Source organism: Sitophilus oryzae, unplaced genomic scaffold (assembly GCF_002938485.1).
Source record: "Sitophilus oryzae breed Bouriz unplaced genomic scaffold, Soryzae_2.0 scaffold_1500_pilon_pilon, whole genome shotgun sequence".
Taxonomy (NCBI): Eukaryota; Metazoa; Arthropoda; class Insecta; order Coleoptera; family Curculionidae; genus Sitophilus; species Sitophilus oryzae.
In genome coordinates this window covers 1,145,221-1,171,242 of record NW_022146171.1, presented here as the reverse complement: position 1 = coordinate 1,171,242, position 26,022 = coordinate 1,145,221, and the positions used below count along the sequence as shown (strand labels likewise).

Sequence of the window (26,022 nt, the reverse complement as noted above, 5' to 3'; positions counted from 1 at the left end):
TGCCTGGTTTCAATGTATGTTAACTGTCTAAATTGAGAGAATGTGCTAATATGATTTATATTTTCATTATTATAGTCAACTGGTCAAGAGAGTAATTTTTAGATGAAGAAAGATTTCTTAATATATCTTCGGCCACAGTACAAAAATAAAAGTTAAATTCTTGGGGACTGATAACATCTAAACGTGATGATTTCATTATAGGATAAACAGCTTTGTATATGTTTCTCGAGCGAGTAATGTAATTATTATCATTAGTTTTTTTCTTGCACATTTCTATCTTTGTTTTATAATTGGAACGAAATGATATGATTGTGTCATGGGAGACCATATTTGAGCCATTTCTAAGCAGGATAGTCAAAAATTTCAGAGTTTCTCGATCTCGTTTCAGCTCTTGATTAAACCAATTACATCTGACACCAGCACTTTTATTATTACTCATCAGATAAACCGAGTTCTTCAACTCCTAAGCTAAATGCATTTTGATAGAAAATTGACATCGATTGGCTTTGTTAATCCATAAGATTCAAATACTCCGCATAAAAGGGCATTAAGTAAACCAGATTTAAAGTGCACATTAAAATTACCCGTCACCACTATAATATTTTTGTAATGTTTAATCTCTCCAACATTGTGGTCAGTGCCATCAAGAATGATTCAAAATCACCCAATGGAGATCTATAAATGGTTACAATCTGAATATCACTATACGAAACACCAATGCATTCGACATCAAGTTCGGTTAATATGATAATGATAATATGATCGTGCAGTGAGAACCAAGCTTTAATTACTTAATTTTGGAGTCAAACCTACCTTTTTTACTGATATTTTTATCAGTGATGTGGAAAAATAAACTCAGTTTTTCACAAACAGCATTAAAATTAGAAAAGGCACCGAATCCACAATACGTGGAATTCTCCAATAGGTCTGAATTCAAAAATGGCGGGAATATCGAACAGGAAATGATCTACGAAAGTTTACGAGTTTCTCCGAAGATCCGCCGAGCATTTAAATATTTGAAATAAAGCCGCTAAAAACATTTTGACCGTATTTTTTTGCCTTTTACACAGATACTTTTGTTATTTGTTAAAAGAAATCAATTATTGAAGCGGCAAATAGAACGTATCATCTCGAAAAGACAAAAACATCATTCGGCCATCAATGCCAAAAGTTGGCACTGGACAATTTCAACTTCACCCGGTCGTCGCTTCAACTGTTTCACAAGTAAACAAAACCAAACAAAACGACCGAAACTCGTCTTTCGAACTACGGCCGAGATGAATTTCAGTCCGAACATGGAAAACGTAAACGAAAAATTCAATCCAATGTTCACGAACAGCGGTTGTTATCCGGAAAACAGCAGCAGCGAAGACAACGACTCGGGATCCGACCATGAAACAACTTTGCGCGAAGTTTCTCCGCCTTACTTATCACGTAACTATCTCTTTGGTGCTACAATATTTCAGGTAACTATTGACAACATTATAAATCACTCTTCAGCTTCATTACGTCTGGGACTAACTCCAATAAGAAAGCGCAGAGGAAATTTACCTAAACATGCGGTGAAAATTTTGAAACGATGGCTGTACGAGCACAGATACAATGCTTATCCTAGCGATGCTGAGAAATTGACTTTGTCTCAGGAAGCCGGCCTTACAGTTTTGCAGGTTTTTATTAGAATTTTTGGAGTAGAATGTGTGGCGTAACATATTTTTTGTAGGTTTGCAATTGGTTTATCAATGCACGCAGAAGAATTTTGCCAGAAATGATACGCAGGGAGGGTCACGATCCGTTAAATTACACCATATCTCGTAGAGGAAAGAAACTTTCAGCTGCCAACTTTATTGGCGGCGACCGAGGACGAGTAGGGTACTGAAAAAAATGTTTTATTTATCCTTAACGTGTCTTTAGAGTGTACGAATCGTTTATAGATGGGCCGAAGAGTTCGAAAATCACCATCACAAACGGATGAGATTAAATCCCGAATTTGAAGACAGCATGACGCTTTTTTACCGTTCCGAACCGGAAGAAATTAATGGCTACGAGAGTTCTAGCCCTAGCGAGGAAGAAAAGTTTAGTGCCACGTGGACCGGCCCTATCGAATATTCTGGAATGCCAACCGAAGGCATATACGCCAATAAAAGATTTACCAACACTGGGTGAGTTCGTTTGTCTTGCTCTATAGTTATTACCCCATAACTTTGCCTCGTTTCTACATTTGGCAGACTTTTTTTATTTTCCTATGTACTTTAGAGTGCAGTATTTGCCTACCTTGATCCACAATCAGCCTGATCCCAGTCCCAAAGTGCAAGTGTTGCCGGCCAACCAAATCGACCCAGATCCTCTGATGACGGAAGAAGAAGAGAAGGAACGTTTTAAATGCCTATATTTATTAGTAGAGACCGCTGTGGCCGTCAGACAAAGAGAAAAAGAACAAGAAACAGCCGAAATAGCATAGGAAACTTCACTTTGTTACTTGTTAAAGTCTTCATTCTACCCAGAGATTAATCTCTGGTTATCCATTTAACACAAACGTCCTATGTTGTTTGCATGTTTGTTTTTATATGTTTAAGGTAAGTTATTACCAAATATTTATGGTAATCCATTACCAAATATTTAAGGTAAGCTATTACCAAGTTACAAAATAAATTAAATAGAATATCACGGCCTTTATTACTGACAAATATTGAAATATTTACAATACCTGTATCACAAACTTATATTGTGCTTATATACAGGGTGTTTTCAAAACAAATGCGAAAAACTTCAGGGGGTGATTCCTTGTTCAAAATAAAGGGTAGTTTGCTTTATAAACGTTGGGTCAAAAGTCAACCATTAGGGAGATATCGCAGTACAAAGATGGCGGAAAAATAATGTTTTTATTTTTTATCTAGAAAACGAAATGAGATAGACTAATGAAATTTTACGGAAGCATTACTGTTATGAAAACACACTTTCTGGTAATTTTTTCACTTTTTTAAAATGAGTGGAAGGGGTTGAAATAAACTACCCCTATCATTCTTTTTAATGAAATTTAAAGAAAAATCTTATCAAACACATGCAAAAAAAATAATTTTGATAGTTTAGTTTATTTAGAAACTTTTTTATCTCTTGTGTTTTTTTGATAAAACTCACCGATTTGAAATTAAAAAATAAAATGTAAAGCATTACATGTCAGGGCAAAAAACATTTTTAGATAAAGAATCTAGTGGGTAGCTGTAATTTTTTTAGGAAAAAATCTAGTCGGCCGCTGTCACTTTTTAAGATGTTTCTAATATTGTTTTATTTGACATTACCCTACTGCAATACGTTATTATCTAGATTATTATTATTATCATTATTATCACTAGATTGTTAATCTAAAAATATTTTTAGTCCTGACATGTAATGCTTTACATTTTATTTTGTAATTTCAAATCGGTGAGTTTTATAAAAAAAAATACAAGAGATAAAAAAGTTTCTAAACAAACTAAGCTATCCAAATTAATTTTTTTGCACGTGTTTGATAAGATTTTTCTTTAAATTTCGTTAACAAGAATGATAGGGGTAGTTTATTTCAACCCCTTCCACTCATTTTAAAAAGTGAAAAATTACCAGAAAGTGTGTTTTCATAACAGTAATGCTTCCATAAAATTTCATTAGTCTATCTCTTTTCGTTTTCAAGATAAAAAATAAGAACATTATTTTTCCGCCATCTTTGTACCGCGATATCTCCCTAATGGTTGACTTTTGACCCAACGTTTATGAAGCAAACTACCCTTTATTTTGAACAAGGAATCACCCCCTGAAGTTTTTCGCATTTGTTTTGAAACACCCTGTATACAAAGAAGTATTAGTTAAGTGTTACATGAACATCTCTATAAAATATATAAACAAAATAATAAAATAACAAAAACACAACTTAACAGTTACAACTTAACCATATAATGTAAAGTTTGAATTAAATATTGTGAGGTATACAGAATAAAATGATATTCTAAAACGAATTAGTATCTTTTTTTACAATTAAAATAGACAAATTGTTAAACACCTAAACCAATTAATTTCCAGTAAATAAGACGAAGCTATGATTTTTCTTTATAGTGTTACCCAAGTGTCTGTATCAAACAGTTTTTTATAATTAAATTTTAAACGTAATAAAAATTTTAATTAAATTATTGAAGTTGTATTTTTTATTTTTTGCAGCAGGTGGCTGAAGAGTTCGCTGAGACTTTTATAAAGAGTAAAAATTTTAGTTACTTAAAATACATTTTTATTTTACGTGTATCCGAAAAAAGCTACAAGCTAGCTTACCCGATACAGAGCCAATGGGCAACACTTTATTTTACTATAATCCGCTACTAAAAAAGATAAATATTGATTTACTTGTATAGACAATTACGTAGGCGTCAACTTAGGCCTGTCAACAAATTCGACGCCATATTGGAATATATAGTAAGTTGTGGAAGCCATCATGCCGCCCCAAAACATTAGGTACAACAGGCACTCACTGGAGTACTCGGCGGGGAATATGACAGAAGCGACAAACATTGCTGTGGCCACTAGCAAAACAGAAGGGAAGGTAATGTATCTCCAACCAGGGGGTGGGGCCAAAGGAGATACCACCTTTCCATTACCCAGAAACAAATCTATAGAGTCTTGTCTGGAGCCGTCGTTAAAGTTGTTCTTGTAATACCGGATCAGCGAGTTGATACCATCTTGGATCATGCCCGATTTCGTCCTTTTACCTATAGAAATATATAGAGTAGTGACTAGGGATATATCGATAACAATCGATAGTTATCGATATATCGATAAGCGTCATGTATATTTTGATTCACCTTTATTAAAATCTGAATATTAATTGAACATCTCAAAATTGTTTTACAAAATATTTTTATTCAAAGAAAATAAGGTATATTATATTATCAGTTTTCCTTAAAATTTAATGAGACCAGTTTTTATATTAGATACTTACGATTCAGGATAGATTTTTTCCGATATATTGATAACTATCAATAGTGTTGACTAGATAGTTATTTGGACTAAAAATGTAAATTTTTCGCTCACTATTGTGATACAGGTACGAAAAAAAGGTTATTACTCTTCAAAACAGGTAAGAAATATGTAGGTGGCGCCGGCTACAAGTAGGAGTCATACTGATATCAAAATCGGATTTCTCATGTCAAAAAACACCCCGCTCAGACACTAATTTTCATCCAAATATCGGCGTTAGCTCACAAATTATTTGGAAAAAAATCAAAATAAAAGTGAAACTACACCCCGTTATCTCCGAAACGAGGCATTTTAGGACATAAATTTATAAGAGCTTTCTTTATTTTTATCTGCAGAATATACTGCCGAAGTTTCCCGAATACAATTTTCCCGTATTTTCCTGTATTAAGATTAATAATAATATATTAAGATTAATTCTGTTGTCAATTTTTATCCTAGTATCCAAAGTATGAATTATTATATTTTCTTATAGTGGAGTGCTTTAAGCCCTTATGGGATACAAACCTCGGAATTCATTTACTGTGAACGAATTTTTATAAAACTTTTTGCATTGAATTGTTAATAAGATATATTACAAAGTTTACCAATTTAAAGTCGTTGCTTTCACTTTAGTATTAAAATAAACACACATATACAAGTGCATACATACAAGATGGCTCCGTATTCCGGAAAAGCTCTGTATCAGGATTCCTATTTGAGATTTTCATTCCAAACCTTTTACAAAATATATGTATATGAATGGTAGTTCACATTTCAAAAATATTTTTATAGATATACACAGTGAGTCAAATATATATCATTTATTTATTCGAGTTCAGTGAATTTGCTATAAAATTCCGGCTCCAAAAATACCTTAATACCATAGAGTAATAAATGGTCTTTGAATTATGACCACGTCTATGATAACGTCAATCTAGACGTCCAGGAACCTTCGTATGAGAACTTCTAATCGAGACGATCGACTTATTGTAAGTTTATCGCTAAGAAACCGCCGTTTGCCAGCTTTTCAAATTGATAATGAATTGCACTTAAGGACCGTACATATTAACTAACGGACTACAAGAAGAAGATTAAATGAAGCAAATCTCATGTCAAGAAGGCCTGCTTCGGGACCAGAACTTACTAGATGTGTTGACTAGGCCCAAAAGCAAAGGCATGGTCTTAATGTAAAAATTACGAAAAAATGTTAATGTCTTCTTTAAAGCCGAATATTTCCAACAAAAATAAAGCTAATGAGATGAACCAAAAAACAAATTATCGAGAAAGGATGTATCTAGATGATAAAATGATTTTTAAATTTCTTGCTGTTTTAACATATTTCACAGGGTGTTTCAAACTTTCACCAAAATATCAATATTTTGTTTTCCCTCGTATAATTAACAGAAGGGGAGTTTCATTTTTAATTTAGAAAAAGATACTAAAAAGTCAAATAATTTAGCTTTTTCAAAAACTATACGTTTTAGTCGTATACTTTTCTAATGAAACAAACCTTTCTTTTTTTTACTAGAATCCAAAAATCAATTAATATATAGGGTGTTCCATTACAAAAACATTACTTTGATGTGTAACTTTTTTTGGGGAGACCCTGTAGAACTCTACATAATTTTAGAAAATGCTTTAAATTGACTGACATAAAGCTCACAAAATTTCATTTCAATACAAACTTTCGTTCCTGCAAAAACCGCGTTGTATATGACGGGCCACCCTGTATAATTCGATTTCAATCAAAATTTCAATGATGAGAATATAAGCAGAATAGGTATAGCTTAAGCATTAGATTTATTTATTTCAATAAATGTACCCAGAAAAAAATATAAAAAAATCAAAATATTAAGGAAATAATTAAGAATTTACTAAAATTACTAAAATAAAAAATTAAAAGCAACGAAGAAAAATGGGTAAACATTTTAGTATTTTACCTATAAAACACAATACAGAAGGTTTGACATTAATACATTCACAGTAATTGTATTCCGAGGTAAAAGTCTCTCTCGAAGTTATCTGTCACTATTACGCAAAACGGCGTAAAATAAATGGCAATCTGCTGTCACCACTGGCAATTTTATCAGTTTTTTTTTGGCTCTCCATTAGGATATCCTGCATTATAGCTTGGTACTCTTATTCAGTAAGCGTTACTTCATTGATTCTTTTGTGCTAATGTAGCAATTGATGGTAAAACACTAAGTACAGTGAAAGCACAACTGAAACAAAAAAAAAATGATTATTAAATATTTGTATGCCCTTTTTTGAATTTAAAAAAGGCTAACAAAAACAAGTCGGCTTGTTTTTCGTAAGTACAGTTCAAAAGTCTCAGAATGATGAAATACAGCCATTCCGAGGCATTGAAAAGACTGCTCGCAGTTTTTTTAATTTCGTGCTTATGGCATGTACATAAATGCAAAATTATATTGACGTGTGGCTCTCATTTTTGTTTGTTAGTACAGTTGAGCAGTTCAGCCTGTAAGTCACGTTCAATCATCCTCTGTTAAATATTAAGATCATACATGGCAATTTTCATAATTCCATTTACAATCTCTGAGACATTTCTGAATCCAAACTTGTCGAAGTTATCTGTCATTGCGGTAACCGATAAAAACTAATTTCATCCTTTGATTTTTTGGCTTCTGCTCTGCAATTTGCGCGGGCTACAACTGTACATAGCAATCATAGCATAGACCTGTTCGGTGTTAAAATTTAAATACCGGTTTAGGTGTTGATGATAACCGGTGTTTCAGTCGCTGTATGGGTGTCAATACCGACATTGGCGTTCATCTCGACACCGGTGTTTATCCGACATCTTGATTGTTACAGGTGAATACTTTTTGTTTTTTATCAAACAGTTTTTTACTTTATAGTTGTTTATCTGACAAAAAAGTATATCTAAATTTGAAACCGTTAAGTTAAAGTGGGTGCGCTTCAATAAAGATTAAACCAATACACAACACAAACGACAGCAACAACCATAAAATAATAAACAGCTCTAGCCCGTTTACGAGACGAGGTCGCCAGCATACGTCACTATATCCCTCTCGTCCGAGAGCTGCTACGTCATTACTCTTACTAAATGATAATATAGCGAATACTATTGGTAAATCAGCCAACACCGGTACACCGAATAAAAAACCGGTTATCAACCAGTGATTAAATTTCAACACCGAAAGGGTCTATGTACAGTGACAGCCTGCACAAATTGCAGAGCAAAAGCCAAAAAATCAGGGGATGAAATAAGTTTTTATCTGTTACCCAATGACAAATAACTACGACAAGAATGGATCCAAAAATATCGCAGAGGTAAGAAATGGAATCATGAAAATTGCCGTGTATGCTCTAAACATTTATAACAGAGGATGACTGTACCTGACTTGCAAAAGGAATGAGAGCCACACGTGAATCTAATTTTGCATTTATGTACATGCCATAAGCTCGAAATTAAATAACATGTAAGCAGTCTTTTCAATGTCGCGGAATGGTTGTGTTTCGCCATTCTGAGATTTTTGAACTGTACTTATGAAATGAATAATAAGCCGACTTATTTTTGTTAGGCGGGTATCAGGCCGCTATTACACTATAAAATTTCTTTGTCAAAGGTTATGTTTAAAATATATTTTAAGAAAAATTTGACAGTGTTAATATATAATATTTAATAAAATCACACATGTTACACTGTCAAATTCTTCATAAAATATATTATAAATAAAATCTTTGACAAAGAAATTTGACAGTGTAATAGCGGCCACATACAAATTATTTAATAATCATTTTTATTTGTTTCAGTTGTGCTTTCAGTTGCTACATTAGCACAAAAGGACCAATAAAGTAAGCGCTTACTGAATAGGAGTAACAAGTTATAGTGCAGGATACCCTAATGGAAAACCAAAAAAGTGATTAAATTGCCAGTGCTGACATTTCACCTTACTTCTCTTTTACATCTGGATGAGACACAGCAAAACCAAGAAGAAAATCTGTGTTATGGGCAAGGGTTATGGGGTTTTAAATAAAAAAATAAAAAATTTACGCGACAATTCTTGTCAAAATTTGTGCTATTTATTTGCATTGTCATTTCTAAATAAATAAATCCCCGGATTTTTTTCGCTAAAACAAATAATTTTACACCAATAAACAAAAACGTTTTTTTTTAACTTTTTTTTCTTTCTTTGTCACTTTGTAACTCAGAAAGGATTCTTTTTGGACATTATATTTGTTTATTTTGGATTCCAGCATTCCTTAAAATAAAACCCTTTCCTCCCTAAAAACCCTGTATGAGATGAACAATGCAATTAAACATAAATTTCCATTTATTTTACACCGTTTTGCGTCAGAAAATATAATTAATACTTTGGATACATACATAGATACTGTATTGTATATTGTATGATCGAATAAAAACGGCGTCCAGTTGGCTTGGAAATGACGGTCGATGACATTTCCCATATAATTTTACATATAAAATGACAGCAATCTTCATTTCATAGCCATCGCTGACGGCGTTTTTTTTTCGATAATACAGTATTTATTAACTATAAAATATCGACTCCAAACTGTACTCTGTGAAGCCGAGCCGATGAAATGGGTATATAAATCTTCTGAAGGAATTTGCATAAGTCGCTGAGTAGGCGAGCTCAAATGTAGTGCGGAAGCCTGGATTTTGAATTGTTGATCGGATAACTAGACCAATAAGAGACTAAGAGAGTAGACACTAGCATCAGCTGTTCATTCGTACGGCTTTCGTTTGCGCTCCCGTTCGACAATTGCTAATCCTCAGAGTATGGGCTAATCAATATTCGGAATTTTGGAGTTGCGCTATTGCGCCAGGGAAGCCTAACAGAAGAACTTATGTGAAATACACATGACCGGTTATCTAGTTATCTCTGGCCCGGCTTCAATTCCAACACATTAGAGGTGGGCAAAGATTGAACGGGTCGTTCATTTGAACGAGTATTAAAAATGAATCGTGAGATTCGATTCATTGCTTACAATACGGTTCGTTCAATTGAATCGTGGTCAGCACTTATCTATAAGATTTGAACGATGAGCCGTAAAAAAGAATCGTGAGGATTGAATCGGATCACAATGCGATCGTTGGTTCAAAGAGTCGTGAGAATTGATTCATTGCTTACAATACGGTTCGCTAAATTGAATTGTACGCAGCACGGATCCATAAGATTTGAACGATGAGCCGCAAAAAAAATCGTGAGAATTGAATCGAATCCAAGAACGCGATACTCTCACTCCATTCTATTGAGTCATAAAGCTCCAGAACTGTTCCGCGCCATAGGGCGGCACGAGGCTATCGCGCACCGCTCCTTTCAGAACTGTGGTCAATTTTGTCAAATTAGCCGGAAAAAAATATTAGTGAAAATTACTTAACTTTGATTAATAACTATATCCGATTTTATATGTTAGGTATCATAAAATTACATTAATAATATAATTAATAAGAACAGGTCGTATACAGCGTGTATAATAATTAAAAACTTGGAAAAGTTTCGTTATTTTTTATTTTAAATAGATGTTGGTCGCGATCATTTGCATATGTTAGATATTTAAAAATTATCATTTTATAAGAATAATACTATGGATCTTACAGATTTTGCTAACAGTTGCTTTTAGCGATTTCTAGGAATTCCATACTTGCCAAAATCTCGAATCAATTATTGATAGCAAAATCAAACCGGAATTTCAAAATATATTAACCGATTATCAGCATGGCTTTAGAAAAGGAAAATCTACAATTACAAATTTATTAGTCTATGAAAATGAATTAAAAACATCTCTAGAGAAGAAACAACAAATCGATGCTATTTACACAGATTTTTCTAAAGCATTCGATAAAGTCAATCATAATCTGCTGATGGAGAAATTGGAGAGGTGTGGAATTTGTGGAAACCTTCTGTCATGGTTTAAAAGTTATTTAATGGAACGCCGCCAAAATGGTTAAAATTAAAGGGTTCACTTCTAGGGAGGTTTTAGTCGAGTCCGGAGTTCCACAGGGGTCTCATTTATCTCCGCTGCTTTTCAATATATTTATTAATGATGTAACCGACTTTGTTACACACTCTAAATTTTTGTTATACGCGGATGATCTCAAAATTTACAAGGTAATTCAGTCACTGGATGACTGCTTTAAGTTGCAACAGGATTTGAATGGATTGAGTGAATGGTGTAGGTTGAATAGGATGTCATTAAATATACCAAAGTGTAAAGTAATGCAGTTCTACAGAAAGAAAAATGTTTTATTTTATGATTATAAGATTCAAGATGATATTTTAGATAAAACTGATGTGATGAAAGATCTAGGTGTATACTTTGTTAAGGATCTGAATTTTAATTATCATATTAACTTCATGACAAACAAAGCGTTAAAGATGTTGGGTTTTATTAAAAGAACGTTAACTGATTTTAATGACATAAACTGTATCAAAACTTTATATATTGCCTATGTGAGATCGATACTAGAATATGCTTGCCCAGTCTGGGGTCCATATTATAAGATCTATGTGGAGCAGATCGAACGCATACAGAGAAAATTCTTGAGGTTTGTGGGCTTTAAGATGGGAATCCCCGTGGAAGATATTGCAATTGAGGAAATAATGTATTCATTGAATTTACCAAGTTTGGGAGATCGGCGAAAATTTATAGATATTTGCACACTTTTCAAGATTCTCAACTCTCAGATTGACTGTCCCAGCTTACTAAGCGAACTATGTTTGCATGTTCCGGGGAGAATTCTGCGTGGGTTTGGTCTGTTCCATATACCTTTTCACAGAACTAATTATGGAATGTCTGCGCTTACAAGATTTTGTGTAGAGGCTAATCAGATTATTGATAGACTGTCGACTTCTTCTGTAATAATATAAATAGTTTCAAGAATAAAGTAAAGGCGGAGGTTTTGTAGTAATTTATTGTAAAGTTTCTGTTGTGATGGATTTTATTCTAGTTGTAATTATAATTATTGTTGTACGTACATTTAAATGGCTAGTCCGTAAATATATTATCTTATTTTATTTATTTAAAAAGTCAACAACCTCCAAGCGTTTAATATGGGCAATACGTCCTAAAAAATGGCCTGGACTTAACAGACGGACTAAGACGGTAAATTTGTAGGTTTGGTAAAGTTGTCTAATGGTTTAACTATCAACTTAACTTTATTTAAAACGGAAACCTCATAAGACATTTTTCTGCTAGTTCATTAAAAAAATGTATATTCTAATAATTTAAAAAAAAAATCTAACCATATCAAAATTATTTACTCATATTTAATATTCAACAGAAGAACATTAATGTCAAAAAACTTACCAACAACAATTGCTCTTTCTATTTTAGATAGTATTAATGACATATAACTTTTTGCACGGAATACGCAAATTAAAAACTTTATTTATGTGCAAATAACAAGATTATTTAGTTTAATTTGTCAACCATACTACATTTTCAATCAAAATAACAGTAAATTCATGAGTAAATTCGCAACGACCTTTGACATATTTGTTAATGAAATGTTCTTAGCAACTATTTCAAAGCCTACTTATGGAGTTTTTGACGCCGCTTAGCTTCATCATATTTTTTAATATTTTCCTGTTAATTTTTAAAAACTGACCACAGTGCGGCGCCGGCGGCGCACAGTGTTCAAAATTTGCAAAAAACCGATCGAAATTGAAAATTTTTAGTTTATTTGAGAATCGTCAAATTTACGTATATGTTTCTTTACCTCATTTTACAACTTTTAACCAAGCATTGCTTTAATGGTTTTATCATGACTGAATATTTTTATGAGCAAAAGCTAAAAAAATAATAATAATTTTATACAGCATATTTTGGCATTAAAATGTTTTCTTTTTTAGCCGCTGTAAGTCAAATTTTTCATGGAAATGTAATTATATCAGAAAAAAGTACATATTTTAAGGATTTAAATAACCTAAATACTATAATGAAGGTCGCTTTTCCTTTCAGGCATAATTCGCTGCCTATAACCCAATACAGTTTTTGAAGAAATGCCATTTTATTGGTCTTTTATGTTTATTGCTAGTCCTTGCTCATCAATAAATTATACATTACATAAAAGCCTATAGTCTAAGGAATTTAGGAACATTTTGTTTTACCTGCGCAAAGGTGCGCATCAGGCTGCAATTCGGATTCATTTGCGCTGAGTTTTAAACATGTTTACACGCGGCCGGGCGGCCAGTATTTAGTTTTTTATTATATGGTGTTCAGTGTAGTCATAAGTTTAGTTTGTGTTATTTTGCGGTGTTGTAAGTCAACAAATATATTGTTTTAAAGTGTGTGGGTTTATTTTTGGCATTTATTCATGATGGCAATTACACGTCTGCATCTACATGAGAAAATGATGGAAATACCTGGCCAAGATTTCTCTGTGAAGAAAATTCATGTTTGGACTTTTTAAAAGATCATTTTGAAACAAACGGAGATGAAATTGCAACTAACTCTCTCAATAACTTCATGAGGCAATCGTTTTTTCCGTAATATTTAACAAAATAGAAAGCTGCTCGGAGGAAAGACAGAAATTTCTTGTCTAGGTATGCAGATTGGCTATACAGGTTGATGTTATTTTTCCCGATGAAGTGTTTCATTGTCAACGACAACTTACGGTTCCTGATTGTTCTGCATCTACAAGTGGAGGTAAATATGCAAAATAATTATTTATCTATAGGGATAAATTCTAACATTTTATATTATTATACCAGGTCGGCCGTCAAAAACATTTGTAGAAAGTTCGGACGTTAGTAAACGTAGAAAGACTGAAAAAATTCGACGGCAAAATACAGCAGCCGAGTTATCATTTGCTGAGTCTATGAAATTGCGTAAAGAGGGAAACGTCTCTGCTTCAAAATTGGTAACAGAGGCAACTATGACCACGCCCACAAGAGCAACTAAAATTCTGGAATGTTCACATAACAAAAATCAGCCCTGCTAAAATTAATGAGGATTTGTTCAAAAGACTCATATTGAGCTCGGATCCACTCCTGAGTTCATTTCATTTCTCCAAAAAAGTTCATAGGAAAATAGACCAAAGCATGCTTCCTTTGCTGGACCTTACAGAGGAGGAGAAACATGAACTCAAAATTGATGAGCATAATGACAATGAAGATAATGATGGGCGAGAACAATATGAGGATTCGGATGATTAGTTTTTATATTATTATAATTGATATATGACTGCTATAGACTATTTGCAATAAAACCTGTCAAAAATTAATGAAAAAGTAGTTTAAATTGGCGCAATAGGGTTTACAGCTTGCACGTAATCAATTTTGACCAAGTTTTCATCAATTTTGAACACTGTGCGGCGGTGATATAGGCATATAGTCGCAGGCGCCTATATTGAGACTTGAACAAAAGTCCTAAACAAACATCATGGACATAAAATGCAAACGATAAGAAAGTATTTTGCAGGAAAAAATAATATTTATACTGTGCTTAGTTCGGGAGTATCTGTAAGGTATTTAATTTTCACGTTAATATTTTTGTTAAAATAATATTACCGACTATAAACCAATGCAACTCCAAATAAATATTGTTGACCTCTGCTCAATGTGATAAAAAACGGCATCAGCCATGGTTATAAAATGAAGATCGCTGTCATTTTATATGTAAAATATTATGGGGAATGTCATCGATGTTCAATGTTACCCTTTTACTATTTATTTTATGATTACTAAATCGGAATTAAAATATGGTTCTAAAAATATTAAAATGGTATTAAGAAGTCTTCAATAAATAGTATATATAAATTGGATTGAAAATTTAATATTATTGGTAAAATAATCAATCCAATTACGCCATTTTGTGGTCTCTATTATTGTTCCCTGGTTGTATGTTTCTTGTTCTGGTCCCTAAAATTATCGCCGGTAGTGCCAGTTACGATTCTTGTTTTTATGAAACGTAAATTGTGCATGTGGTTCGTTCAAATGAACGAATTGTAGGAGTCGATTCAATATGAGAAATTGAATCGTGTGATTTGATTCATTAAAAAGAATCTTAATGCCCATTACTACAACACATTCCAGGTATAGGCGACAATCCAAATGCTCATAAGTTACGTCAGAATTTTTAGGCGCCTGTTTAAACTAGTGAAAAATAATTTGAATAAAAATAAAAATAAACATAATGAAAAATGATTTGAATGTAATTTACTGTTTACTCCTTTATCTGTACTCTCAATGCAAGTTTCTTTTTCATATTAAAGATATAGTTTGAACAAATAAATTGTGAGAACTTTACAATAAAAATCAAAAAGTTTAAATATATCTAATGAGAGTCAATTTATTTTGAGTGTCACAGATTTTACTTACCGGTTCTGGTAAAATCCGTTTTTAAAGCCCCAGTGCCTGAATACTGTATACTAATCAAATCAGCATGATCAGCCCATACGTTCTTAAACAATGACTCAAAAGTCCGATGATCTTCTAACTTCTGATCATAGCTCAAGATCGTAAATTTCCTCAATACAATCTCTAAGTTCCTATGAGCCAACATGCTCTGAACAACATTGGTTCTATCCAAACAGTCAATGCAATTTGTTCGGAACACCCCTTCTTGCAAAGAAGAAAATGTTCCATCAGAAAGAATTAGGAAATAACTCATATCATCCTGATCTAAAGCAACTCTATCTGTCAATATGGATAGTCTGTGCCATTTCATTTTTCGACATTCGGCGTGGAAGTCAAATGGTTCGTAACGAACTGACGGATGAGATAAATAGCTTATGGTGTCCTTAAATGCCTTCTCCAATCGACCTTCAGAGCCCACTTGATCAACCAAATCTATCATGACCTGTCTGCCATATATACCTGCTGTGGTTTCTAGATGTCTTAAGCAAGCAGCTTGTTGATCTTGAACATCCACTCCCAAGTCCAAAGTTATGCTTGGTTTGTACCGCAAATCTGGCTTTTGATACCAAAAGAGTGGTATTGAACCTCTTATCTTAAAAAATATGATATGATAATCTAGATGATAAGTTATCTCAGAGTAATAATAATACTCCTAATCAGTAACTACAGAGGGATTCTTATTGTTCTTGGTTATATCCTACCTGTACAAAACTAGCTCTATCACCTTCACTAGACTCAACAATTTGTTCTGTCTCAACAAAATTAGCTACATTCCCATCCTTATCTATGCCTCTTCTAAACCATCTTGTTCCAGCTCTTTTTATTCAAATAAAAATATATCATAGAGTAATTAATAAAACTATCAATATGTCATTAAAAAATCAATGTTTTTACACATCAACTTATTATAAGGTCGATGGATGACAACAGTCAATTATAAATTTATAATTTACCTATAAATACTTCTCCTAGATATAATTGCCCAAGTAAAATTACGACCATTTATGACACATTGGTTAATTGAAACAAATCCATGTAATAAAGGAAGGGAAAACCTTTTAGCATTTGTCTCCTTAAATTGTTCTAAAAGATATCTGTTCCAAACAAACCTATACAACATATGATAAGCTTAAAAAGTGTTATAATTAAAACAGGATGCCTACCTATTATCAGCCCTTTGTAACATGGATTGTTGCCAAAAATCAGGTGTAAGATCATGCAACCTCTGAATGGAATGAGTAATATCATAACTATAGCTGAAATAAAAACTTGGAGTTGCTAACACATTTTCTACCATATTCACATAAGTATTATTGTCAGCTAACTTTTCATTGGTCAAATGAAGCATACTGCGACAATATGGTATCAGTTCAGTTTTAACTAGCTTCCATATTGGATGACCACCTATATACCTATAAATTTTGACCTAAATCAAAATGAAACAGATGTAATATCGGGGCCATACCCAATCAAATCTCTCTGTGTTGCTATAATTAAATATCTTCCAGCCAACAAATTAATAGATCCGAGAAGCCCGCAAAAGTCTTTGTTACTATTAGCTGCCGGAATTTGACCCGTGTTTCGATGTACAGTTACAGCTTCCGATCCACGATCAATTACTAACAATTCATCACTAGTTTTTGGTTCTATATAAAATTTCTCAGGAGTAATGTACCTATTAAAATACACCCTATTATAAATTTAATATACCTTATAAATAATGCAGTTTATTCAATATCTTAATATATATGGTAACTTATATTATTTGGTAACTTACAAAGTTAGGTCGTTGTATACATCGGAATTAGACATTTTTAGAAAAATATAAAAACTGTAACTTTTAAGAACAGTTATAAAATATCCTAATATCCTTTTTCATAATTATTTAAACATTAGCAAATATATTACAAACTGGTGAATGACATTTCAATTTAAGATATTTGCAATTATTTTATAAATTTTATTATAAGGAGATGATTACAAGATTACAAGCTGATTATACTATACACAAGTGTATTACATCATGTCATCTGTCAATCTGTCATCAGTCTGTCATTTCACAAGGCTAAAGCCCCGCAGTGCCTTCTATTAAAAGATCAGCCTGCGGGCGAGATTTATGACGTCACGCTAGTTAGATATAACGGATTAATAAATATATTGTAGAATACATGGAAAACATAATTATTCCTCAGATTTTTGGTTTGTATTTTAAAAATGATATAGTTTAAATGAAATATACATAATATACAGTTAATAACTACAACATATATACCTATTTATAGTAATAAATACTTTGGCAAATAAACTATGAACCATACAAATGCAGCAAATGTTTTACAATGTACAAATAATGTATAGGTACATAAGATAATGGGTAAAATGTAAAATATATTTTAAATTTTGGGGTTTGAAAATCGATCTAATTTAACAAAAACATTTAATATCTACTAATAGTGATGTATTATTATTTGCATTCATAAAATTTATATGTATATTTTGCAAGTATCAATGTTCGAAAAATTATATTTACAAATAATACAATAGTATCTAAAAAAAGGCGTCAGCGATGGCTATGAAATGAAGATCGCTGGCATTTTATATGTTAAATTATTCTAAAATTTTTGATTTTCTTGTGATTTTTAGGTTCGGGAAAAACGTTGATTAAGTTTTCATTTGGGTTTTCATTATTTTTATTTGGTTTAAAAAAAACGTTTCGGCTAACTATAGCCTTCACAGTGTTGTGTCATATGAGAAAAATGGTGTCGAATATAATCCAAAAAATTACATATACAATATAATTCACACCTCATAATGTTTACTGCAATTAATAAACTAATATAAACTTATCAAAAGATGACCACATATTTTTTAAAATTATTATTCTTAACACTAAAATTATCTACATTGACTATGGAGTACGCAGTAAACATTATGTGCGTGGTGTGAATATTTTATATGCAATTTTTGGATTATATTCGACACTATTTTTTCATATGACACAACACTGATGGAGGCTATAATGTTAGCCGAACCGTTTTTTAAACCAAATAAAAATAATGAAAACCAAATGAAAAATCAATCAGCGTTTTTCCCGAACCTAAATTCCTAAAAAAATCAAAAAAAATTTAGAATATTTAGAATCAAGGTTCAAGAATATCAAATTTTCCAAGATTGTAAAATTCTAGTTAATTATTTTATGTGTACAGTTATTTAGGGAATGTCATCGATGTTCATTTCCAAGCCAACTAGACGCCGATTTTTTCGATGATACGGTATAATTCTTACGTAAAATGTAAATAACATTAGACCAATTAAAACAAAGAAATATGAATTTCTTAGTATTTTTAGTAACACCTTTATTCTTAAAACTTAATTTTGTATTATGCAAATATACCAATTTTATTGTTATTTTATTCATATTGTATTCAGCCATCACTTAAATATTTGATATTAATTTGGTATTATAAATAATCAATACTATTCATTAAAAATTACTGAACAAATATATGTTATGCTTAACATACATTATATATTATCAAACAAAAACACATTCTTCTTTTAAACTGTATCAGTCTTGTCTTTACAAAAATCTTTTTTAAAATTTGAACTCAAAATAATAATCTTTTTCATGATCTCTAATACACATATTCTTTATTTTTCCCTAGATCATAATACCTACTTACGTGTTTGAATCTATCGAAGCTGAACCAGCAACACTTGGAGTGGAGATTCCACAATATGAATAAAATAAACATAATTGTCCAGTTTTCATTAATACCATCATGGGAGAATATTATTTTTAAATTTATTAAAGATATTTTCAATAAAATTCTCTTGATTTATAACTCGTACCCACTTTTCTTGCTCTTCCGGACACTTTAGGCTGCCTAGTATAATAACTATCCTTAGTAACTATCCTTTCCACCAGGAACACAACAAAGATGAGGCATAGCACCAAAAACACACTCCACTTAAGCTTTATTGATGAATTGTTAGAGTCTTAAAAAAACACACACAAAAATCACGATAAGTAAAAAATGTATGGGCACTTTTAGGTTAAATCACTTACACAACGTGTAATTTTAAAATTTCTATTTTTTTATGCGAAACCGAGAGTGACCATATATCTGGTAGTAGTTTATGTCACTTCAACACCAAAATAATTAGTTTTTTGCACTACAATAATAAATAATACCAAAAATCAAAGAGTTAAAACCAAAAATCAACCGACAAAATATGAAACGGAATCTAACCCAATATCTAAGTATGTACAGCTGATGAAGTAAACAAAAGTCCGCCCGTAGGCTGATCTTTTAATAGAAGGCACTGTGTCAACCTGTCAATTGGAAAGTTAGTTCTCCAGACGACAACGAAGGCTTTCGGTGGCGTATCGTGTTTCCACGATTTAACACAGAGTTGACACTTCTTTCTAGTTAATTATTTTATGTTAGCCACGACCAGCCACGACCAGGGGGGTGACAGTAAACCGGAAAATTGGAAACAGTTCTGGCGCGGTCTTACCCAGGCGGAAAGCATGGCCTTCTAGACTGTCCTAGACAAAAATCTGAATATTTCTATATGATTTCTGCCAATTTCAGTTACGGAACATTTTTATGCACGTCGGCGTCCTCTTCTTTTGTCTGTGTGTCAGCCATGTGTCAACTACCGAGGCCTCTGGCAAGGTCGAGCGCCATTTTAATTTTTGCCGTTTAGATTTGATTAGAAGCTTGTTTATGATATTTCGGCGGAAATTTATAAGTACAAAGATGTTTTTTGATATAAAGTTCCTTGTTAACACTTTAATAAAGTATATATGATATTAATTACATAAAGAAAATGATGAAATCGACGTTTCTGCGTGTAGTAGGTATGGGCCATATTATATGTAAAAATAGGTAATATATTAACTGTTATATTTTTTTAGCTTTAGATCCAAGGATCTTGGGATATTCTTTGCCAAGGATTTTTCCGTATATCTACTTTAAAGACTGATCGGAGATTTTGAGCAATTGAAAGCAAGTTACACAAGGTAAATTATGATTATTGAAATATTATTAGCCTACATTAATTATCTACAAGATGAACAGAAATGCGTAATTACATATCACATAGGTACCTATTATGTATTTTCATAGAATAATGCTATGTATGTAGATTATTTTTAAAATACAAATGAGGTATTAGATGTATATCATATCATGTATATCATATGTGTATCATATTTTTTATTCATTTTATTTTCATTCAAGTCCTGTTTGATTTAATTCACAACAGTCTTATGTACCTATATTTATGTTTTTTTTACATATTTTTTTTTTGATTCCAGGTTTTGCGTGGGTTCCTGTTGTCTTTTTCTTGCTTCCAGTTAGTTTTACGCCCGTGAAGCTGTGAAAACATTTATTTATCTTCAAGTTTCTGTAAGTCAGTGCATTGTTACTTTACTATTTCACTTTAACACAGCATCTCTGATGTTATTTAAATATTTTGATATTGATACAGTAGTTTATGGGTTTATAGCTCTTTAATTGTGTTGATTTGCATATTTACATTGTTCTAAATTCCAAATAAATATTTTTGAGTAATTTTGTTGTATTATTTACTACTAGAAAAAGTAAAAAGTATATTACCCTCATTTAAACCTCCTGAACAGCCCGCCATTAAAAACCGGAAACGGAAATAAAATTCATAAAATTGAAATTGTCATGTCAATGAAGTGTCTATGTCATGTCAAATCATGTCAAATGTCCCAGCCGCCATATCTGAAAATTAGTTACCCAGGCAGCCACGCTGTTTCCATAATTTAACATTGACTTGACACTAGAGGTGGGCCAGTCTGCGATTTTTGTGGAGCTGCTACGCTCTGCGACTGCTCCAATAAAAGCACTGTGACAAGTAGCAGCGATTTTTCGGAGCAATTAACCTATAAATTAAAAATGTAGTATTATAGGTTAATTGCTCCGAAAAATCGCACTCGGTGTTCGGCACCGTTAGTTGCATTTACTAAAAAAGTACAGGACTATAGGTGTGATTATGATAGGCAACATCATCGTCTAGTTTTTATTTATTTATATCGTATGATCGAAAAAACGGCGTCAGCGATAGCTATGAAATGAAGATTGCTGGCATTTTATATGTAAAATTTATGGGGAATGTTATCGATTGTCATTTCCAAGCCAACTGGACGCCGTTTTTTATTTCGATCAGTAGTGGCGATTTTAACGTCTGTGCAATCGGGGTAAGTCACCGACGGGCCCCAAGCCTCCCGGGCCCTTGCGAACAAGATTCGAACTTTTCCGAACTACGGGCCCCTAGAGCTCTTAAAATCGCGGCTGTACGGTACTATACTGATGTCTTAGTTTGATAGATGTTGCTATATTTTTTTAGTCTATTCAGAAGAATTTGAGTGTTTCTAAGTACCAAGCACTTTGCTATAAATATCTTAAAGAGTCTGTTCATTTTCACAGAGTGGTGGCCCATGGTAAAAACTTAATGTTATATTCAATTCAAAGTCGAAACTGTCAAAAAAATCTTTATTAGTGACCGGTTTCGGCTATTTAGCCATCATCAGACCTTAAAAATAGATATAAATAATAAAACTTATATGAATGTATAAGATCAAATAAAAGATTTAGGATATACAACAAAACACAGATACAAAATTAACTAACAAATAAACATACTAACAAGTTAAAAATTACCTTTGTCAAAAACATCTGTTTGTGATTAATATATAATACATAAATATCTTATTTAGATTCATGAAAGAAAAAGCGAACGCTGCTACGTTTCCCGTTCCCAAACTCCCAACAGCTCCAGTACACAGAATATACTCAATATACTATGCTCCAGTCGACTGCGACCTGCGACGACTGTGACTGGAACAGTCTGACGGGCGACGGGGCTAGGAGCATTTTCAGAATTTACACTATTGCCTGCTATTGCTCCTATTGCTACTCACGAGCGCAGATGTCCTAAACTTGTAAACTGCTCCGAAATGTCACTGCGATTTTCTTGGAACTGGAGCAGTCACATACTGCGACGTTGGTGGAGCTGTGACAAAGTAGCGGACTGCGATTTCACAACCCACCTCTACTTGACACTTCTTCTTGTATTTATTATTTTATGGCCACGACTTCAGGACTAAATTAATTAAATTAATCTGAAATCATTTTCGTTAGTATATTCTGTGCCTGAAATTAACTACTACAAACTGCTAAAAACAATGGAAGGATTATTATTAATAAAAGAATGCAAGTATTGCCACGAAAACTTAAAATCTTGTCTAGATGAAGGAATTGAATGTATTGTATGTAATTCTAATGTCCATGCTGGTTGCCTTAAGCGGGGCTCAGTCCCTGGTGGATTACACGGAGACCTATTTTATAATTTTACTTGCCAAGAATGTTCAGATATAGGCAGCGAAAAGTTTGTTAGGCAGAAGTTGTCTTGGTAATACTATCATTCGAATTTAGAAACGAAAGTCAGTAAATAAGTGTTATTTGTAGGCTGCAAGTCATCACATTGTCTTTGTATCATTTGGGGACAAAAAGTGCTGGTTTAGCGCGAAATGGGTTCTTTCATTGGCGGGATCATATAGTGGCATTCATTGATCGAAATTGGGATATTCTTTTCCCAAATGAAATCAAACGCAAAAAAAAGTGGATTGGTACAGTTGCAGGAAGGTTGTCTCATTACAGCTCATACTTATTTCTATCTGGAGGAAAAACAGTTATTAACAAAACAGCTTGGTGGACCCTTATGTACCCCAAAATTACACCCTTAGTTTTATCTAACATCTGTATGTCTTTATTTAAAATACATGAACTAATAGTTTCATAGTATGTTTATTTTAGACAATGTAATGAATTTAGAAAAGCAAAAGGCTAAATCAAGGAATGAAAAAAGAGTTACATCAGATGCTGAGAGTTTTGATGCTCTTCTAAAGCAATATGTTCCTGATGAAAATCTTACTAAAAAATTTGATATATCAAGAAGGCACATAAACAGTATAGAAAATATTGATGAGGTTGATAATCAAACAGAAAAAAAGGTATTAAATTTATTGTTAAGGCAGACTCTGATGACTCGGGTACTTGGCAAACATTTTTTATTGACATACAGGGTTCAGCGATAGTGCGGCGTAGCTCCTATAATAAATAACTAAGAAATTCTTTATAAATGCCTGGCGCACCCAATATACCTTGTATACCAATAACAAATGTGTGTTAAGTAGACGAGTCATCTGAGCACTCCTTTATAGGCATTACAGTAAGAATGTGAATTTCAGAAGCAAAAAAGTATTAAAAGAAAAATTCTGTTACCTAATTATAAAGACCTTCCAAAAAAGTAAGTTTTTATCATTCATATTGACCTGTTTATTGCATTTATATATTTTAGATTAATGAAATTCACTCCTATTTCATCATTGACAGAAGAGCCTGTTTTTTATGATAATCCCTCTGAGCAAATACCAATCCAGAAAAGTCAGAATGGGCCTTCAATGAAGCCATTAAAGTTATTGGATCCTATGTGTTATTACAATACATCCCTAAATAGTATTTTTTTTTCTGTTTAAAAGCTTTTAACATGTTTACATGAGTCCTTTCAGATATTTCAAGAATGAAGATGCAAAAAATGCATGTAAAACTTACAGGAAATATAAGAAAGGAGATAACACTCTCTCCGTATAGTGGTATATATTTAAAACCTTACATCAGAAGAGATGTAGATACTTTTCCCTCATGGTAAGAAGATTGTTATGTTTACTTAGAGAATACTAATTCAGTGCCATTGATATAGGTTAAAATTAATGGCAGAAATACAGCTGACCGCCAACAAAACCGATCCAGAATTTATTTTGAATCCTAGAGCTCCAATAGACTATACGTATGTTCAACCTGAACATATTCCTGCTATAAATAGTTTGTGCAATCAATTTTTCTGGCCTGGGATTGACTGTGAGTATATGTAGCAAAATTAAAAGAGTTATGAAGATAACATTGTCTGTAATTTCATTTTTTGTAGTAACTGAATCTCTGCAATATCCAGATTTTAGCTGCGTGGCTTTGTACAAGAGACTTATAATAGGTTTTGCCTTTTTAGTTCCTGATGTTAAGCATACAGAGAATTATATTTCCTTTGTATTCACAAGACCAGGATGGAGGAATTGCAGTATAGCCAAATTTATGGTGTACCATCTAATACAAGTAATCTGTTTTTTTCTTATATATTCTACATATATACTCTGTAACAAATCTGTTTTTAGACAAGTTTGGGACGAGATATCACGCTTCATGTCTCAATCAACAATCCAGCTTTATTTTTGTATCAGCAGTTTGGATTTAAAGTTGAAAATGTGGTTTTAGATTTCTATGATAAGTATTTTAGAACTGACGTGCAGGACTCTAAACATGCTTTCTTTTGTCGTTTAGAACGCTAAGAATATTTTATAAAATAAAACCCTTTTTTTGGAACCAGATTTTGTATTGGTTAAAAAAAATAATTCACAAGTATAATATATCAGGAAAAATGATAATATACATATACGGCGTGCCATTTAAAAAATTTGAGATTTTTTAATTTTAAGTAGTTGAAATTTATAAATATATTTTGAACACGCTGTAGCATCTAACTAAAATATCTTTACATATATCTTTTTCTCCATCATTATAAATTTCTCCTACCAACTTTTAGTTGTCCAACTTCAAAAACAATGGCATCACTGAACATTTTTTACCACACTGAAATCTACCATTTGTTGAAGCAAATTGAGCATCCGGATTGCACAACGACCTTAGCGCGTGACCGCGGGCAGCCCAGTAGGCAAGCGAGACAGCGACGCGCCGATTTAACAAAATAAATAATTTTAAACCTGCTGTCATTTCGTTAATAATTCTCGTATCGTGTTGATTTTTGCATTTACTCATGAGTCTTTAGCACTTCCGACAAGCCTAAATAACTGAATTATTTTTTATATTTTCGATTTGTTTACATTGCCCAAGCATATTATAACTTTGAGATAAAAATCTCTGTTATAAATTTTAAAACTGACAAATATGAATACTATCATTTAATTAGTTATACAATTAGTTACAACATATTCAAAATTTAGGTTTAGCGGTTTATGCTAGCAGTAATAGCGAGTATAAATAAAGAAATGGTCAGTACAACGCTCACCGTTTTTAGCGCACGTTCACCTTTGGTTTTAGTTTTAGCGCTATTTTTACAGAAAATAAATTCTGAATTTTGATCAAATGACAAGAACATTATCATTGCCGATATCTTCTGGTTATAATGTAGTTCTTCTTTCAAAATATTGCATTGTTTTAGCTTAAAAAAACCTTGAATTATGCGGCTTTTTTGTGAGAGCTACCGGCGTGGCGCCGGCGCTGCGTTAAAAAAGAGATGGCTATGTACGTCTATCGAAAGACAGTATTTGCGATAGTCTTTTGTTTACACGGAGTATAGAAAATTTTTGACACAGTTTGTTTACTACCAGTAGTATTTGTGCGTTTTTTTAAATTATTTATTATTAAATAGAGGGAAATGCGACCGAAAAGAAAGGTCAAATGTTAGTAGAAATCCGGATAAATGGAAGTGCAATATTTCCAAAAAATCTCGTGACGAGGTAAAATTACACTCTATTATGGCTATGATTGACGTACATAGCCATCTTTTT

The 26,022-nt window shown here is 32.5% G+C and overlaps 3 protein-coding genes across 8 annotated transcripts; 2 read left to right on the top strand and 1 right to left on the bottom strand.

Annotated features, from left to right (window-relative positions):
- The first annotated feature begins 625 nt into the window (after positions 1–625).
- Positions 626–2,664, top strand: LOC115878103 (BEL1-like homeodomain protein 10). 2 transcript variants are annotated; one of them, XM_030894470.1, is made up of 5 exons: positions 903–1,434; positions 1,501–1,667; positions 1,721–1,869; positions 1,932–2,159; positions 2,254–2,664. In XM_030894470.1, exons 1-5 carry the CDS (start codon positions 1,278–1,280, stop codon positions 2,456–2,458), a joined length of 906 nt encoding a protein of 301 aa, XP_030750330.1. In that variant the 5' UTR covers positions 903–1,277; the 3' UTR covers positions 2,459–2,664. The 2 variants fall into 2 exon arrangements, with proteins under 2 accessions (XP_030750329.1, XP_030750330.1); XM_030894469.1 differs by having other exon boundaries at positions 626–1,667.
- A 1,237-nt stretch (positions 2,665–3,901) lies between these two features.
- Positions 3,902–17,382, bottom strand: LOC115878102 (phosphatidylinositide phosphatase SAC1). Of its 3 annotated transcripts, none has more exons than XM_030894466.1 (7): positions 17,122–17,382; positions 16,810–17,019; positions 16,508–16,756; positions 16,298–16,453; positions 16,046–16,160; positions 15,306–15,936; positions 3,902–4,727 (listed from the first exon to the last, which is right to left on the bottom strand). In XM_030894466.1, the coding sequence occupies exons 1-7, from the start codon at positions 17,154–17,156 to the stop codon at positions 4,378–4,380; spliced, it is 1,746 nt and encodes a 581-aa protein (XP_030750326.1). In that variant the 5' UTR covers positions 17,157–17,382; the 3' UTR covers positions 3,902–4,377. The 3 variants fall into 3 exon arrangements, with proteins under 3 accessions (XP_030750326.1, XP_030750328.1, XP_030750327.1); XM_030894467.1 differs by lacking the exon at positions 3,902–4,727 and adding an exon at positions 6,935–7,196; XM_030894468.1 differs by lacking the exon at positions 17,122–17,382 and having other exon boundaries at positions 16,508–16,770; positions 16,810–16,923.
- A 2,408-nt stretch (positions 17,383–19,790) lies between these two features.
- LOC115878101 (cysteine-rich protein 2-binding protein) lies at positions 19,791–24,818 on the top strand. Of its 3 annotated transcripts, XM_030894463.1 has the most exons (10): positions 19,791–19,812; positions 22,478–22,793; positions 22,850–23,142; positions 23,198–23,394; positions 23,632–23,690; positions 23,742–23,899; positions 23,953–24,088; positions 24,144–24,301; positions 24,369–24,550; positions 24,610–24,818. In XM_030894463.1, the coding sequence occupies exons 2-10, from the start codon at positions 22,567–22,569 to the stop codon at positions 24,781–24,783; spliced, it is 1,584 nt and encodes a 527-aa protein (XP_030750323.1). In that variant the 5' UTR covers positions 19,791–19,812; positions 22,478–22,566; the 3' UTR covers positions 24,784–24,818. The 3 variants fall into 3 exon arrangements, with proteins under 3 accessions (XP_030750323.1, XP_030750325.1, XP_030750322.1); XM_030894465.1 differs by lacking the exon at positions 19,791–19,812 and having other exon boundaries at positions 22,236–22,793; positions 24,447–24,550; XM_030894462.1 differs by lacking the exon at positions 19,791–19,812 and having other exon boundaries at positions 22,236–22,793.
- The last annotated feature ends 1,204 nt before the right edge of the window (positions 24,819–26,022 follow it).

Bases quoted from the DNA above. Each gene is read 5' to 3' on its own strand.
- LOC115878103 (XM_030894469.1), top strand. From the start codon at position 1,278: ATGAATTTCAGTCCGAACATGGAAAACGTAAACGAAAAATTCAATCCA. The intron at 1,668-1,720 runs GTTTTTATTAGA...TATTTTTTGTAG, and splicing joins CCGGCCTTACAGTTTTGCAG to GTTTGCAATTGGTTTATCAA. The intron at 2,160-2,253 runs GTGAGTTCGTTT...TATGTACTTTAG, and splicing joins AAAAGATTTACCAACACTGG to AGTGCAGTATTTGCCTACCT.
- LOC115878101 (XM_030894463.1), top strand. From the start codon at position 22,567: ATGGAAGGATTATTATTAATAAAAGAATGCAAGTATTGCCACGAAAAC. The intron at 24,089-24,143 runs GTAAGAAGATTG...CCATTGATATAG, and splicing joins GTAGATACTTTTCCCTCATG to GTTAAAATTAATGGCAGAAA. The intron at 24,551-24,609 runs GTAATCTGTTTT...ATCTGTTTTTAG, and splicing joins TGGTGTACCATCTAATACAA to ACAAGTTTGGGACGAGATAT.
- LOC115878102 (XM_030894466.1), bottom strand. From the start codon at position 17,156: ATGTCTAATTCCGATGTATACAACGACCTAACTTT. The intron at 16,757-16,809 runs GTATGGCCCCGA...CAAAATTTATAG, and splicing joins ACACAGAGAGATTTGATTGG to GTATATAGGTGGTCATCCAA. The intron at 16,161-16,297 runs GTAAATTATAAA...TTGAATAAAAAG, and splicing joins TCTAGGAGAAGTATTTATAG to AGCTGGAACAAGATGGTTTA.